Source organism: Ascaphus truei, chromosome 1, assembly GCF_040206685.1.
Source record: "Ascaphus truei isolate aAscTru1 chromosome 1, aAscTru1.hap1, whole genome shotgun sequence".
In the NCBI taxonomy this organism is placed as follows: Eukaryota; Metazoa; Chordata; class Amphibia; order Anura; family Ascaphidae; genus Ascaphus; species Ascaphus truei.
The window spans coordinates 353,046,854-353,061,022 of record NC_134483.1 but is presented as its reverse complement, the minus strand read 5'-3'; the positions used below and the strand labels follow the sequence as shown (position 1 = coordinate 353,061,022).

At 44.6% G+C, this 14,169-nt stretch overlaps 2 protein-coding genes across 2 annotated transcripts in view; both read right to left on the bottom strand.

The window, feature by feature from the left end:
• The window catches only part of LOC142499690 (alcohol dehydrogenase 1-like), a 115,085-nt gene that overhangs the window by 61,265 nt on the left and 39,651 nt on the right, over positions 1 to 14,169 (bottom strand). The gene's annotated exons all lie outside the window — the stretch shown is intronic.
• Positions 5,489 to 14,169, bottom strand: part of LOC142499679 (alcohol dehydrogenase 1-like) — a 48,399-nt gene continuing 39,718 nt past the window's right edge. Inside the window, exon 9 of the mRNA XM_075609418.1 lies at positions 5,489 to 5,899. Coding sequence (XP_075465533.1) covers positions 5,875 to 5,899 — 25 coding nt within the window. The 3' untranslated portion in view covers positions 5,489 to 5,874. The remainder of the gene's footprint in view (positions 5,900 to 14,169) is intronic.

Here is a 14,169-nt window from a genome sequence, read left to right as displayed (position 1 = left end):
GTGAGTTATGCCGGTCATCTCCCTTTCGCTCTGTTTAGCATGCAGCAAGTATTTCTGCAGGACAGTAGTGTATCTTTTTTATCTGCTGATAAATTATTGCTATGTAGGATATCATTCATTTCTGTATCTAGGCGCTGCATGACAGACTCACCTATGTCGGCATCTCGCTGGGGTGTACGCGCACAATATTTTATAAGTTTTTTTCAATTTTATCGATGCTATTAGATTCCAGAACTTAAAATGTAAGCCTGTAAGGCTAGGCCCATGGAATTGTGTAAAAAATGTAATAAACAAATTACAAAATGTAATGCCTTTAGGATTAAATATGGGACCAAAACGAGCAATAGATAAACAGCAAAAAAGGATAGGCTTGGAGAAAGGGAGGCACATTTTACCAAGTAAGTTCTCAAATTAGGAATTTACAATATAAAAATAACACTCCTCCTCTCTTTGACCAATTTTCTCTAAAGATTAAATATCCATGAAAAGGAGATAGATGCATCAACAGTTTGGGAACGCACTAAAAATTATTGTTTGGCTATATAGGCTGTAGGCGATTCCTTTTGTGCTTGTCAACCTCACTCACTGAACCTGCCAACACCCCTGACCTAGAAATGCTTCTGCTTATGCTCAGTAATGACTTCATCCCCCCTCTCAGCTTTGTACTACTGTTTCTTTGCTCTCCCTTATTTACAGTACCTCCACTTCTTCACTAGCCCTTTTGCCTCTATCCTTTGCTCCCACACTTTCTCCCCTAAACTCTCTTTCATAATGTCCCATTCTCTACTGACATCTCCTTCGTTTTGCAGCAATAAACTCCATCTGCTTCTCACATCACATCCCTACTTTCTCTTTCTCTTCTTTCTATTACTCCTACTCTGTGGTGACATAGAACCTAAACCTGTCCCTATCCACATACCTTCGGAGCAGGGACTCCTTTCCATAAATGTTACTTTTGTGTCTGAAGAACTTCTTCCCATCATGTGTTTTTGTTTTTATTTGTTATTTATAATGATTGTCACATGTATTACTGCTGTGAAGCACTATGTACATTAATGGCACTATATAAATAAAGACATGCATACATACATCCCACCCCTTACCCCAAAGTTTGCTTTTGAAATATGTTTAACTTATATTTTATTGGAGTTTTTGTATAATCATAAAGGGAGAGGGTGGGGGATACAGAATCAAGATGGGTCGGGTTGGGATGCAAACAGTACGTTTCACATGTAATACAAAGATTTGACATAGCATTTTTTATAGATATCAGTGTCACGGTAGGGTATAAAATGACAAAATAGGGGAGCGCAAGATTAAAAAATGAATATAATACGTGCAAATAATAAAACACAATGGTGGGTTGGCTGTTGCTTCGTAACCAGCCCATCTCATATACACAGAAGTGCACAAGGGTTATGCAGTCAATGCACTTATTGAATAAGTGTAGGGTATCCAGCCTCACATAATAGGTGAAGCCCAGCTGGCTGCCCCAATACGTGTGTAATGGCCGCCTCTGTAAGGCTCATTTTGGCCTGAGTGTATATGTTTGGTATAACCCCTTCCAGAAAAGTGTTAATTATTGTGTGATAACTAGAAGGGGGGAAACTGTGTGAATGGGGAACTGGGATTGCATATGTAAAAATAACTTTTATTCCCAGTGGTAATATGTTCCCCATACAGTTAGTAAGGCAGCCAATCTTGTAGTTTGTGTTGCAAGCATTTCTCTGCATGCAGACCGAGTAATTCACTTAGCTGGGCTGCCGGAGGAGAAATACTGGCTCATAACAAAGATTGGGAGTGGCTAAGTACGAGGATAATGGTGAGCAGAGAAGAGCTGGTAATAAGGCCCGGGAACTGGCTCTCAGCGGGACAGAGCCTTTATTCTTCCGAGACACTGAGGCGCCTACCGAGTGGGATGTATGGGGCTGGCCAGGGGAACCATTGCCTGGTCTGAGTCCCGTAGGCGTGATACACATTGGCCAGTTCGAATTTCCTGCTCGCCAGTAGCTCCATCTTCAAGGGGTGGTCTAGAGTGCCTAAGCCAGCCCCCTCCTCTTATTGGTGCAGTCAGACAAGCTCTCAACCTCTGATTGGGTGCACCATCATGACCCCTGCTCCATGAAAAGTATAGCAGACCGAGGGCTATGTAAGGAGTACGGACGATCAGAGAACCAGAAGAACAGTTTGGGAGTTGATCGCAGACACAGCTGGCGGGATTTTCAAAAGTGCTATTGCTCGAATAGCACTGAGAACCCAGGGAAGAAAACATTCATGGTAAGCCTACGGAAACAAGCCCCCGCACCCACTTGAGGATAGAATCTTGCCTATCAGGCCCCTAGTGTTTTATTGTGACTGTGTATTTTGTATGTTTGCTGGTTTGCCAAAATAAACTTTCATTTATTCAACTATTGTGTCCTGTCTGGTGATAGTGATCCCAGTGGTTTCAGTGTTAAAAGTTCTTGTCCCCCATGACAATCAGTATATGCAATGCATAGAAATGGCAGGGGCATATCTTTAATCCAAACAGTAGGAGCTTTCTATGAGAGAAACATTAGGGGTTAATAGTGTGATCAGTGATTCATGGGGTAGAGGGACTGGCAAAGTAGAAAAAGAGAGGTTAGGTGTAGTTCATTTGTACCATAATACGTTCATTCCAATGTTTTATTCACAGCAAGGTCATTGGTACAACATCCCCTGACTGTCTAGCATATACCAGGGAGATCAGTGCTTTTGGAATCTACTTACGGTATCATCTAGATCAGGGGGGCGCAAACTTTTTTCCCTGCGCCCCCCTGACGGCTGTCCCCTCACTCCCGCGCCCCCCCCAACCCCAACTTACCCGCGCTCCGGCGTAATGACGTCACGTTGCTATAGCAACGTGACGTCACATGACCTCGCAGCGTCATTTTGACGCCACGTTGCCGCCACGTTGCCGCAGGGAGGAAGCCGCCGGAGCCACGGTAAGTTAGGTTTACAGAGGCCCTGCAGCTCCCCCGGCACTTAATTTAAGTGCCTTCGGGAAGCGCGCGGGGCCTCTGTAAACCCCGCGCCCCCCGTCGGCAGTGTCGCGCCCCCCCTGGGGGTCGCGCCCCACAGTTTGCGCACCGCTGATCTAGATACTGTATGCTGTCAGTTTCTCCATCAGTATTTCCCAAATGTTTCTTTTAATGGAAGGCAAAATGGGGCAGGGGTGTTGTGGTGTTTTTCCAGTTTCTTGCAACTGAGCAATGAACTAGTATCTGGGATATTGTCCCCCTCTGCCCACATTGTCTCCAGCATAACGATGATACTGAATATTTGATGAAGTTTGGTAGGAGTTAAACACCATCGATATAATATTGTATATGAGTTCTCCCTTAGATATTGTACATTAACTGCAGCCTCCCAAATATCGCTCCAGTCATCTAGGTCTAGGACTGATTCCCTTTCCCTTGACATTAGTAATTGGTAGATACTTGAGGTAACTTTTATTGCCTCTCCCATGTCGCAGATAGACTCAAACTTAGTAATAAACCCACAGGGGTGATTTTCGGTTATACAATGATGCAGATGGAGAAGCCTTAAGCTGAGGCCCCACTGTGGTCTGTGGCGCGCGTGGCCGCGTGTGCACCGGCCACCAGCCCCTTACCTGATGAGTGCTTGTCCCCGCTGCCTCTTTCCGACAGGGCTGACTGCGTGCTGTGACGCGTCAGCCTGCCGGAGCTACCAGCGGCTTGCTTTCAGCTCTGACGCATCACGTGGTGCACGAGTCAGCCAATGAGGAGGGAAGGAGAGGAGGAGGAAGGAGCTATGGGAGGGAGGCAGCTTGGGAGGGAAGTCTGTTAGTTAGACAGCCGTGCATAGCTCTCCCTCTCCCTCCCCTCCCGTGCATGGCTCTCCCTCTTCCCCCTCCCCCCCACATCTCCCTCTCCTCCCCCCCCCCCCACATCTCCCTCCGGTACCCACTTTGCAGGCTGCCCCTGCTCTGTGTTATGCCCGCCAACCGACCAGTTTGACACGCCCCCGACCGTTTGACACGCTCCCCCTGCACAAAAAAAAGTTATCTGCAGACCACAAATCACGGTGTTGTAACTTGCACATGCTGCCGTCAAGCAAGGTGGCTGTGCGGGCGCGTGCAGTGGGGCCTTAGCCTTAGAAATTCAGTATTAAAGAAATTTCGGTCTAGATTTATTAGAAAGCCATAGAATATCCTCTAAATCTACAGCAATTCATGTCATTAATTTCAAACTCTCGCTATCTCCTAGCCATTACAGACACCTGTCTCACTCCCTCAGATACTGCATCCCCTGCTGCTCTTTCCTTTGGGGGTCTCTCTCTTATTTAGAGTCCCATTACCTGTTTCTGGTTTTATTCTGTACACCGGAATGCCTGACAATTTTCATTTGATTACAGGGTTTATCTCCCGACATGTTAGTAAGTTTATATTCAATCATAGAAGTCTTAACAATACAATAATTACTTGGTCATAACTCACAAGAACTCACCCTACTGTTAGATCTTTCTTTATTTTGTAAGTTCTTTTAATCAGATGATGCACTTGCCAAATGATAAGCATTAGTCCTTCTTTCTTTAATGTATCTACAAATTGTAAATGAGATCTATCATATATATCTACAGTACCAGGACTGAAAGACACATCAACTGATAAATGGGCTTTTTTTCAAACATAAGGAAATAAGGTGAGGATCCAGTGGCATCATTTCTAGTACTCTATGCATGCACCAATTGGCTGAAATACTGGCACCATTTTGACATTTGCTAACTCTTCAATGTGCCTAACATGTCCAAAAGAGTTCTATTGAACCTTTGTGGTTGTGGATGGTAAGGAGTAGTTTGACATTTCTTTATACCTAGCATGGATAATAGTGCATATAGTAATCTGTTTTGGTAACTCATAATGCACAAAATATTTTTCACACAATATTTTGTCTACTGTGGTTGATTTATGAACCCTTGTAGGATAGGCTTGAGCATGGCAACTAAAGTGATCCATCACGACCAATATGGGGATTTACTAACAAAGTAAAGGCAGGGAAAGCTGCTGCAGCTCCATAAGCTTTTCCTGGATTTGCTACTATCTGCCTCAGCCTGGCACTGATCATACAGATATAGACCACATTGCCTGTATGCCATCAATAGACCAGTTAGGAATCAAAATGTCAGCCAATCTGTTGTTAGAATCCTCCCCCCCCCCATTTTTTTTTTTTTTTTAATAGATTAATAGTTATTGTTCCTGATTCTGGGAGGCACGAGGTAAGCTACACTTAAAGGATGTGTCACACCTGTGTGGGAAATCACCAAAGAATATGCATTTTGTAACCAGACGCAAACGCTACGACAAACTGAACCAAAACTGACCTCTTCACCAGCTCTTCTCTAAATGTCAGCTACACAGCAAGGACGGACAAAGCAGAGTGGGTATAGTAAACATGACTTTAAGCAACCATATTCCTGTCCGCGTGTTTGAACAAGGATACCCAAAAAACAAAATCAAATCAATTTATTTAAGCAAATTGGTTAAAGGACTATTTAATGGCAGAGGTTCTCCCCCAAGGAGAAGTGTGTGAGTGTTTGAGCAGGTGCATGTACAGCTGTGCAGTATGTGTAACAGAAGACTTAACATTTCGGAATGTTACATAGGAGCAGAAATATATGCGTGCTATATCTGTATGTTCTGCAATCTGTCTTCATAATAAAGAATAAAAGCTGATAACCAGGTCTGCAGTGTACTAACCTTCAATGTATTCATTTTATATACTATAATCAAACATCCTTACATGCTTAACGCTTTCCTGAACTAAATACTTTTTTTGAATGATGCAAATCAGCAAGAGAAGTTCATTGTCTGATGATGATAATTCTCTGAAGGTCTCAAAGCAGCAGCACTGTGCGTATGCTGGAAAAAAAATATTTATTGGAGATTAGAACTGCAAAATGGTTAATAAAAAACAGATCTACATACTGTAAAACAGTAGGAAGGAGGCTTTGCATCTTATTCTACACCTACCAACAGGAAGGTTTTAAATTAGGACTATGGGCCTCATGCAGAGAGCAGCGCAAAAAGCAAAAGCGGCATTAATTGGCGAATTCTGCCTTGAGAAAGGCAGAAACCGGCAAGTTTTAAAAAAAGCGCCATTTTTTTTAATTTATTTTTTAAATTCGCCGCGCGGCTGGAGAGTTTCTAATCTCTCCAGTTTTTTTTCTGCCGTATGCAGAGAGCCGCGATCGCCATCTAGTGGCTGTTAGCGCCAAAAAATGGCGCGATTTTCAACATTTTTCCTCTCCACCAAGCAGCTGGCGCTCCGCGGCCGGTGGAGGGGAAAAAAAAAAACCCGATTTTTTCCCTACAAGTTTCAACAGCGCTTATAGCGCTGGTTGAAACTCTCCATATGCAGAAAGGCTTGTTAATGCAGTTTTCTGCCCTTTCTGCATATGGAGAAAAAAACTCTCCAAAAAAGCTACAATTTTTCCCCCTCTCCAATTCTATATAGCGCTGCTCTCTGCATGAGGCCCTATATGTGTAATTTTAGAAGATTAGACCACGTACGAAAAAAGTTTGTTTGTGATTTGATAAAGGACAATGGGGCCTATGCAGAGAGCAGCGAATTTTTGAAATTCGCCATTTTTTGGAGATAATCGCGCAGAAAACAGCAGAAAATGGAGATTTCCGAAAATCGCGCCAATTTTTCATTTCTATTTGTACAACTCGCCTCGCGGCTGGCGAGAACCGCAATCTCGCCAGTTTAAAATATATCCGTATGCAGAGAGGCGCGAATGGCATCTAGCGGCTGTTCGCGCCAATAAAATGGCGCGATTGTCTCCGTTTTGCCTCGCCAAAAAAAACTGGCGCTCGCGGCCATTGCAAAGGGAAAAAAAAAGGCGCAAATTTGTTTTTACATGTTTCCGAAGCGCGCATCTCGCCAATTTAAACTCGCCAGACGCATCCATGTTAAACATAGCAGAATTCGCACTTTTCTGCATATGGAGATTAAAACTCTCCAAAAAAGCTACTTTTTATGAAATTCGCCATTTTTAAAATTCGCTGCTCTCTGCATAGGCCCCTATGTCTTCTGCCAGTTTTATCAGAAATGTTATCATTTATTAAACCACATGAGCCAGAAATCGTAGCTCAATAAAACAACCAGAAAACTTGGTTCACAGTTGCCTTATGCAATCAGACATTTTACAATCTTATAGGAAGATTTGTTTTGTGGAAATTTTACAGCCGATTGAGAAGAAAGAAGATCAAAACTGTTATAAGTAATGCAACAAGTGTTAATGATGAGTAGACAAAGCAGCTCTTTACAAATGTACCGTCTTGAGATTTTGCCATTACTCTTCTTTAAAGCAAGTTGCACCACTATATATTGGAATAGGATAAACTTGAATGTGGAGATGTATGGCTTAATAAAACACCTAGACGTGATACATGCCAACAAACTGGATGCACACAGCTAACAAAGCAACTTTGCTGGGCAGGAGTATGCTATACATTTTCACATTGGAAAAATACAGTAGGACGCTTTAGGCTACAATTATACATGAGCTGCAGGGCGGCAGTGCTATCCTGTGACGTCACCGCTGTGATCCGGCAAGCGGCAACTTGAACAGTCAGGAGGCAGTCAGGAGGCAGCCGGAGGAGAAAAGCAGGCGTGGCCGTAAGTGGTTTGCCCTCATTGGCTGCACCGCTCATGTGACGCGGCCGTCGCCTGGCCAAAACAATTTTCAAAGTCTCCTCACCAGTCTCGATAGGTATGTAAGCTTTCATTTGATTAAGGCTCCACTTATAGTGCTGGCGACTACGACGCAACAGGAACGTCACGCTGCAGTCGTTGGAAAAATCAAATTGACTTCCAGCGATCGCAACCAAGCCGCCGTGCCAACTATAAGCGCACGTGACAGCGGCAATACATGTGTTTTGCCGCGACCGTCGCCGTCACTATCCACGTCACCATGTGACGCCACTTGGTGATTCTAGGTATAATCACAGTCTTAGAGTGGAGTTTAGCGATGCACTTGTTATAATGGGATGTATCAACTTGTATGTCCATTTCCCTTCTAGCCGCAGCAACAATTTCTGCCAAATCTGAGTTGCCATTAGCTTCTATCACCTAAACCAAATACAGTAGATCAGCCACAAGGGAATAAACAGGAATTTCTTTCAATGCACCCCAGTGCTGGTGTTTAAAGATTGTTTGAAAGGCTGCTTGTGGCAGAGGTATGACATGAGAAGTTTGGAAACAAATAGAACTGTGTTTAGTTCTATAGACAGTGTGACATACAGTATCATTGAAGCCTTTGCTGTGTGTATTATATAGTATATGCAAGTGATCCAATGCTAGGTAAAAACCATATTTGAATGCTGTTTTCTGTCTACCCCTAATCAAATTAAGTGTTGCCACCTAGGCAGGGAACACCCTGTGTAGAAAACCATTTGTTTGAATGTGCCTCAGATGTGCTAATTAAGCAGACAGACCCACACTGTCAGGTGACTTTTTAGGCCTATATAAACCCAGTCAGAACAGCTAGTCTGCCTGCAGCCCATATCCAAGTGGCCCATTATAAGTGGCATGACTACTGAATAACTGAAGTTTAAAAGGAAGTTCAAAAGAAGGGAGGAAGAAGTGGACACCCCAACAGGCCCTGATTCCTGCATTTGCACTACGCTGGATAGGAGGATATCATCAATACCAGACTGCATCATTACTGCTGTGATGCTGCCTTTACCATTTATATTTGCTGTGACGTCACTTCTTCTCAAATTATGCACTTCTTTTTACCAGCCTCAGTATGTCTCAAACTCTATTCATATATCTCCATCTCTCCTTTCTTCACCACTTCTCTTTTCACATGAACTCCTTTCTTACCTGCGTCCTCTGACACCACACAGCTATATCCCCTGCACTAAAACACACCCCTACAAATCCTCCTCACACATCCTCTTTCTATCCATGCTTCTCCTCCTTGCTTCTGGGGATATCTCTCCCAATCCTGGTCCTGTCTTATTCCTACATGCGCTCATCCTCGCCTGCCAACTGCAACCTCTACTCCTTCTGGTGTCAACCCCTCCAACCTCATACCCATCCCCTGCCACCCTCCCTCCTCTCTCCCTTTCTCATGTGCTCTTTGGAATGCTCGCTCCCTTTCTAACAAGCTCCTCTCTGTACATGACTTTTTTCTCTCTCACTCTCTGCTCCTATTTGCTATAACTGAGACCTGGCTCACTCAATCTGACTCTGCTCTGGAAGCTGCCCTCTCCTATGGTGGCCTTTCCTTCTCCCACACTCCGCGCACTGATGGCAGGGGTGGAGGTGTGGGGCTCCTGCTCTCCTCTCTCTGTCGTTACCGAACCCTTCCTATTCCTCCCTCTCTTGCTTTTCCCTCCTTTGAAGCTCACACTGTCCAGATCTTCTCTCCTCTCCCTGTCCATGTGGCGGTCATCTATCGCCCACCTACCTCTACTCATCCCCCTTCTGCCTTTCTCTCTCACTTTGAATCCTGGCTCTCTTTCTTCCTCTCCTCAGACTCCCCTGTTCTTCTCCTTGGGGACTTCAATTGCCACATTGATGACCCCTCTCTCCCTTGGGCTTCCCGCTTTCTTTCTCTAACCTCTTCTTTTGGCCTTCAACAGTGGACTGCAGCCAGCACCCACAAGGATGGCCACTACTTAGACCTGGTTTTCACTAAGAACTTCTCTCTCTCCGATTTCTCCATTTCCCCTTTTCCTCTCTCTGACCATCATCTCATCTCATTCTCTCTATCTCGCTTCTCCCCTTCTCCACCTCCATCTACACCCCGGTTCTGCAGAAACCTGCGCTCTATTCACTTACCTGATTTTGAGTCCACTTTACGCTCCTCCCTCTCCTCTCTCAGCTCTGCTACAGACCCCGACAACCTGATCAGGAACTACAACTCTGTCTTGTCCTCCTCTCTTGATCTACATGCCCCGCTTTCTCTCTGCCGCACTCTCCCTTCTAACCCTAGACCCTGGTTAAATTCCCACATGCGCATGCTGCGTTCCTCCACTCATTCCTCTGAACGCCTCTGGAGGAAATCTCATACTCTCGCAGACTTCCTTCACTACAAATTTATGCTATCCTGTTTCAACTCTGCCCTCTCGCAAGCAAAACAAGCCTACTTTTCTTCACTAATCAACATGCACAAGTCTAACCCACGCCGACTGTTCTCTGTCTTTGATACTCTACTCAAATCACCCTCAGCTGCCTCTCCTTCCTCCATCTCCGCTCAGGACTTTGCTGACTATTTTAAGGAAAAGGTGGAATCTATAAAGCAGAACATCCCCTCTGTTTCTTCTTCCCATCCTACACCTCTTCCCAACTCTCCTCCTGCCTTCCTTGACTCTTTTTCCACTGTCTCAGAGGAGGATGTGTCGCTGTTGATCGCCTCTTCCACCTCTATCACTTGCCCTCTTGACCCCATTCCCTCCCATCTCCTAAAACCTCTTGCTCCTACTATAATCCCTACGCTCACACACATTTTTTAACTCCTCCCTCTGCTCTGGAACCTTTCCATCCTCCTTCAAGCATGCAACAGTCATACCATTACTCAAAAACAGCAAGCTTGACCCTACCTGTCTTTCTAACTATCGACCTGTCTCCCTCCTTCCTTTTGCCTCTAAACTCCTTGAACGTCTTGTATTCTCTCGCTTGCTCCATTTTCTCAACACCTATTCTCTCCTAGACCCTCTACAATCTGGCTTCCGCACTGCTCACTCCACGGAAACAGCCCTCACTAAAATAACTGACGACCTCAACGCTGCCAAAGACAGAGGTCGTTACACTCTGCTCATATTACTTGACCTCTCTGCAGCATTTGATACTGTGGATCACCCTCTTCTCCTTCACGTTCTTCATACTCTTGGTATTCAGAACAAAGCTCTATCCTGGATCTCATCCTACCTCTCCCATCGTACTTTCAGTGTCTCTTTTGCTAACACCTCCTCCTCCTCCTCTATTGATCTCTCTGTGGGGGTACCCCATGGCTCTGTCCTGGGACCTCTTCTCTTTTCTCTGTACACACTCTGTATAGGTTACCTAATAACATCTTTTGGGTTTAAATATCACCTCTATGCTGACGACACACAAATATACTTTTCAACACCCGACCTTACACCTGCTATATAGACCAAAGTTTCTGAATGTCTCTCTGCTATACCATCCTGGATGGCCCTCCGTCGCCTTAAACTCAACATGGCTAAAACAGAGCTCCTCATACTTCGTCCCAAACCTGGCCCTACTACCTCCTTCCACATTACTGTTGGAACTACGATCATCCACCCAGTAGCCCAAGCACGCTGCCTAGGGGTCACACTCGACTCCTCTCTCACATTCAAAATATTTCTTAAACTTGTCGCTTTTTCCTCCGCAATATAACAAAGATACGCCCTTTCCTCTGTTGCTCGACTGCTAAAACTCTGACTCAGGCCCTCATTCTCTCCCGTCTTGATTACTGTGACCTCCTGCTGTCCGGCCTTCCTGCCTCTCACCTGTCTCCCCTAAAATCTATCCTAAATGCTGCTGCCAGAATCACTCTACTCTTTCCTAGATCTGTCTCAGCAACTCCCCTCCTGAAATCCCTCTCCTGGCTTCCAATCAAATCCTGCTTATCACACTCCATTCTTCTCCTCACTTTTAAAGCTTTACACTCTTCTGCCCCTCCTTACATCTCAGCCCTAATTTCTCGCTATGCACCATCCCGACTCTTGCGTTCTGCTCAAGGATGTCTTCTTTCTACCCCCTTTGTATCTAAAGCCCTCTCCTGCCTTAAACCTTTTTCATTGACTGCCTCACACCTCTGGAATGCCCTTCCCCTCAGTACCCGACTAGCACCCTCTCTATCCACCTTTAAGACCCACCTTAAGACACACTTGCTTAAAGAAGCATATGAATAGCACTGTGGATATTCTGAACACATGATACAACGCTTGGCCCCCTGCAGACGCACTTACCAGAACTCCCTCCTACTGTCTCTGTACGTTCTCCCTACCTACCAATTAGATTGTAAGCTCCTCGGGGCAGGGACTCCTCTTCCTTAATGTTATGTTTATGTCTAAAGCACTTATTCCCATGATCTGTTATTTATATTATCTGTTATTTATTCGATTACCACATGTATTACTACTGTGAAGCGCTATGTACATTAATGGCGCTATATAAATAAAGACATACAATACAATACCTACTGCCGAAATATCAATATCGGTGTCTGCTGTTGGTATAAAATGAGTAAGTTCATGCACTTAAGAAAATTATAATACAAATGGAAAACTCTGCGTACCATAATTAGACTAAATTGATCATGCAGGAATTTAATTACATTTATTCAAGGTAAATAGATTACTTTACAAAGACCGCATGTTATATTTAAACATGACCGATTGTGTATTTGAATCCCAAACTGAGCAGTAAGATATGTGCAAGAGTTTAAGGCTTATGTACTGCAGATTTGTGTTTTTATATAAGGTGGCCCAATCCTTATGAAATAAAAAATAAATAAACTTAGTGTTATGTACTGTTGAGGGATGGCAGAAAGATTTTGTCCCAAATGGCATCTTCTATGCAGTATTCTGTCGTAAGATACCATCTAGTGGTGGAACGCCACTTAGAGCCCATTGACTTGGTACTTTATGATCAGGAGGTTAATGGGTAAGCAAGAGGAATACTTCCCTTGAACTTTTTGGTGCTGGAAGCCCCCCCAATAACAGAAACAGGAGTGAAGTGCCATCCACTTTAGTTTTGATGGGAATTGAGAAATAAAACATGATGACTTACTGAACCTGGTATGTATAAGAGCCTCTGACGTGTCAGGTCCCATGTTGTTCCAGGTACTTCTTTAGGGTACCGTAAAAGGTTTATTGATAAACAAAATACCCTGCCCCACTCAATGTCTCTTATAATGCAGATAGGAGGGGTGGTAAAGGAATATACCAGCGCAAATGTCAAAAATATACTTTAGTAAGATATAAAATATAATAAAACAGCACATAAGTAAGTGCTACAAGGGAAATTGACAATGATACATGATTAATAGATTCCCATAGACATTACAAGATGGATTTAAATTTCTGGGGAAGAACGCCAAGCTTTAGCGGAGGATTGTAAGTCCACGCATATATAGATGGTATATCTAGTAGGGAATGCACACGCTCTCGGCTCAGTGTTGAGAACAGTCCCGTTATAGATGGAGGAGAGGCGCATGTCCAGCATCACATAACCCACAATCACGATCACTCCGTCGGGAGAGACACTCACAGCACCAGGTCCCAGACCTCCACAGTGCACTCTGCAAGTCTCCATCAGCTAGGCATGGATGGGTGTGGACAAAATCACCTGCACTGCCTGAACAGCTGAGATAAAATAGCTCAAGGCAGCAGCATTGCTTGGACAGCCGGCAGCCAAAAAGGCAATTAATACCTGTGTAGCCAGGGCTGGTTTCTGGCTACCAGTCTGCCTCACTGGCAGTAAGCCCTGCCAGTAGTAATCTTTGGTTTTCCCCACTCCCTGCCATACCCTTGAGTGACGGGAGGAGGGGGAACCAGGCCTGGGTTCACGCAATCCTGGGTCAGACCTGGTACCCTCCACCTGGCTGTACTTAAGGGGGATTGCCGCCCAAATTCAGTAGTGCCTCTCCCCACTTGAGAGAGGCAGGTCACCAGCAGAGTGCCTGAGCATTGGGCCTTCTCTGGTCCTCTTCCCCTTGGGGGATAGCAAGTGTGCACCTTTCCCCTGCTCCTGCTTTAGGGGCAGGGAAGAGCAAGGGCAGCTGCATGGGCCCTTGACCCAGAGTGGATGTCCAGGGACCATCCTACAGTTGGATAGAGCACCAGAGACTGCATAGGGCAGAGGCCTGCTGTGACTGCATTGTACTGGGAACCGCGTGTACATTTTGCAGGACAGTTGGATGCTTTATTCTTGCACAGCTATGCAAGGCTCTATAGATTTTGCACTCATGTGTTAAACGTGATAGTCAGGCAGTGTGGTTGTTAGGAGTAACCAACTCTGAATATTTCCAGACAGGTGCTCCGTAATCTAACAGGCAGTATTCCATAGGAAGGGAGGGAAAATCCACATATAGAAAGAGAAAAGCAAGAATAGTATAATATTGCTTTAATATTTAAAAAACACAAATTATTGCACTTACATAAGT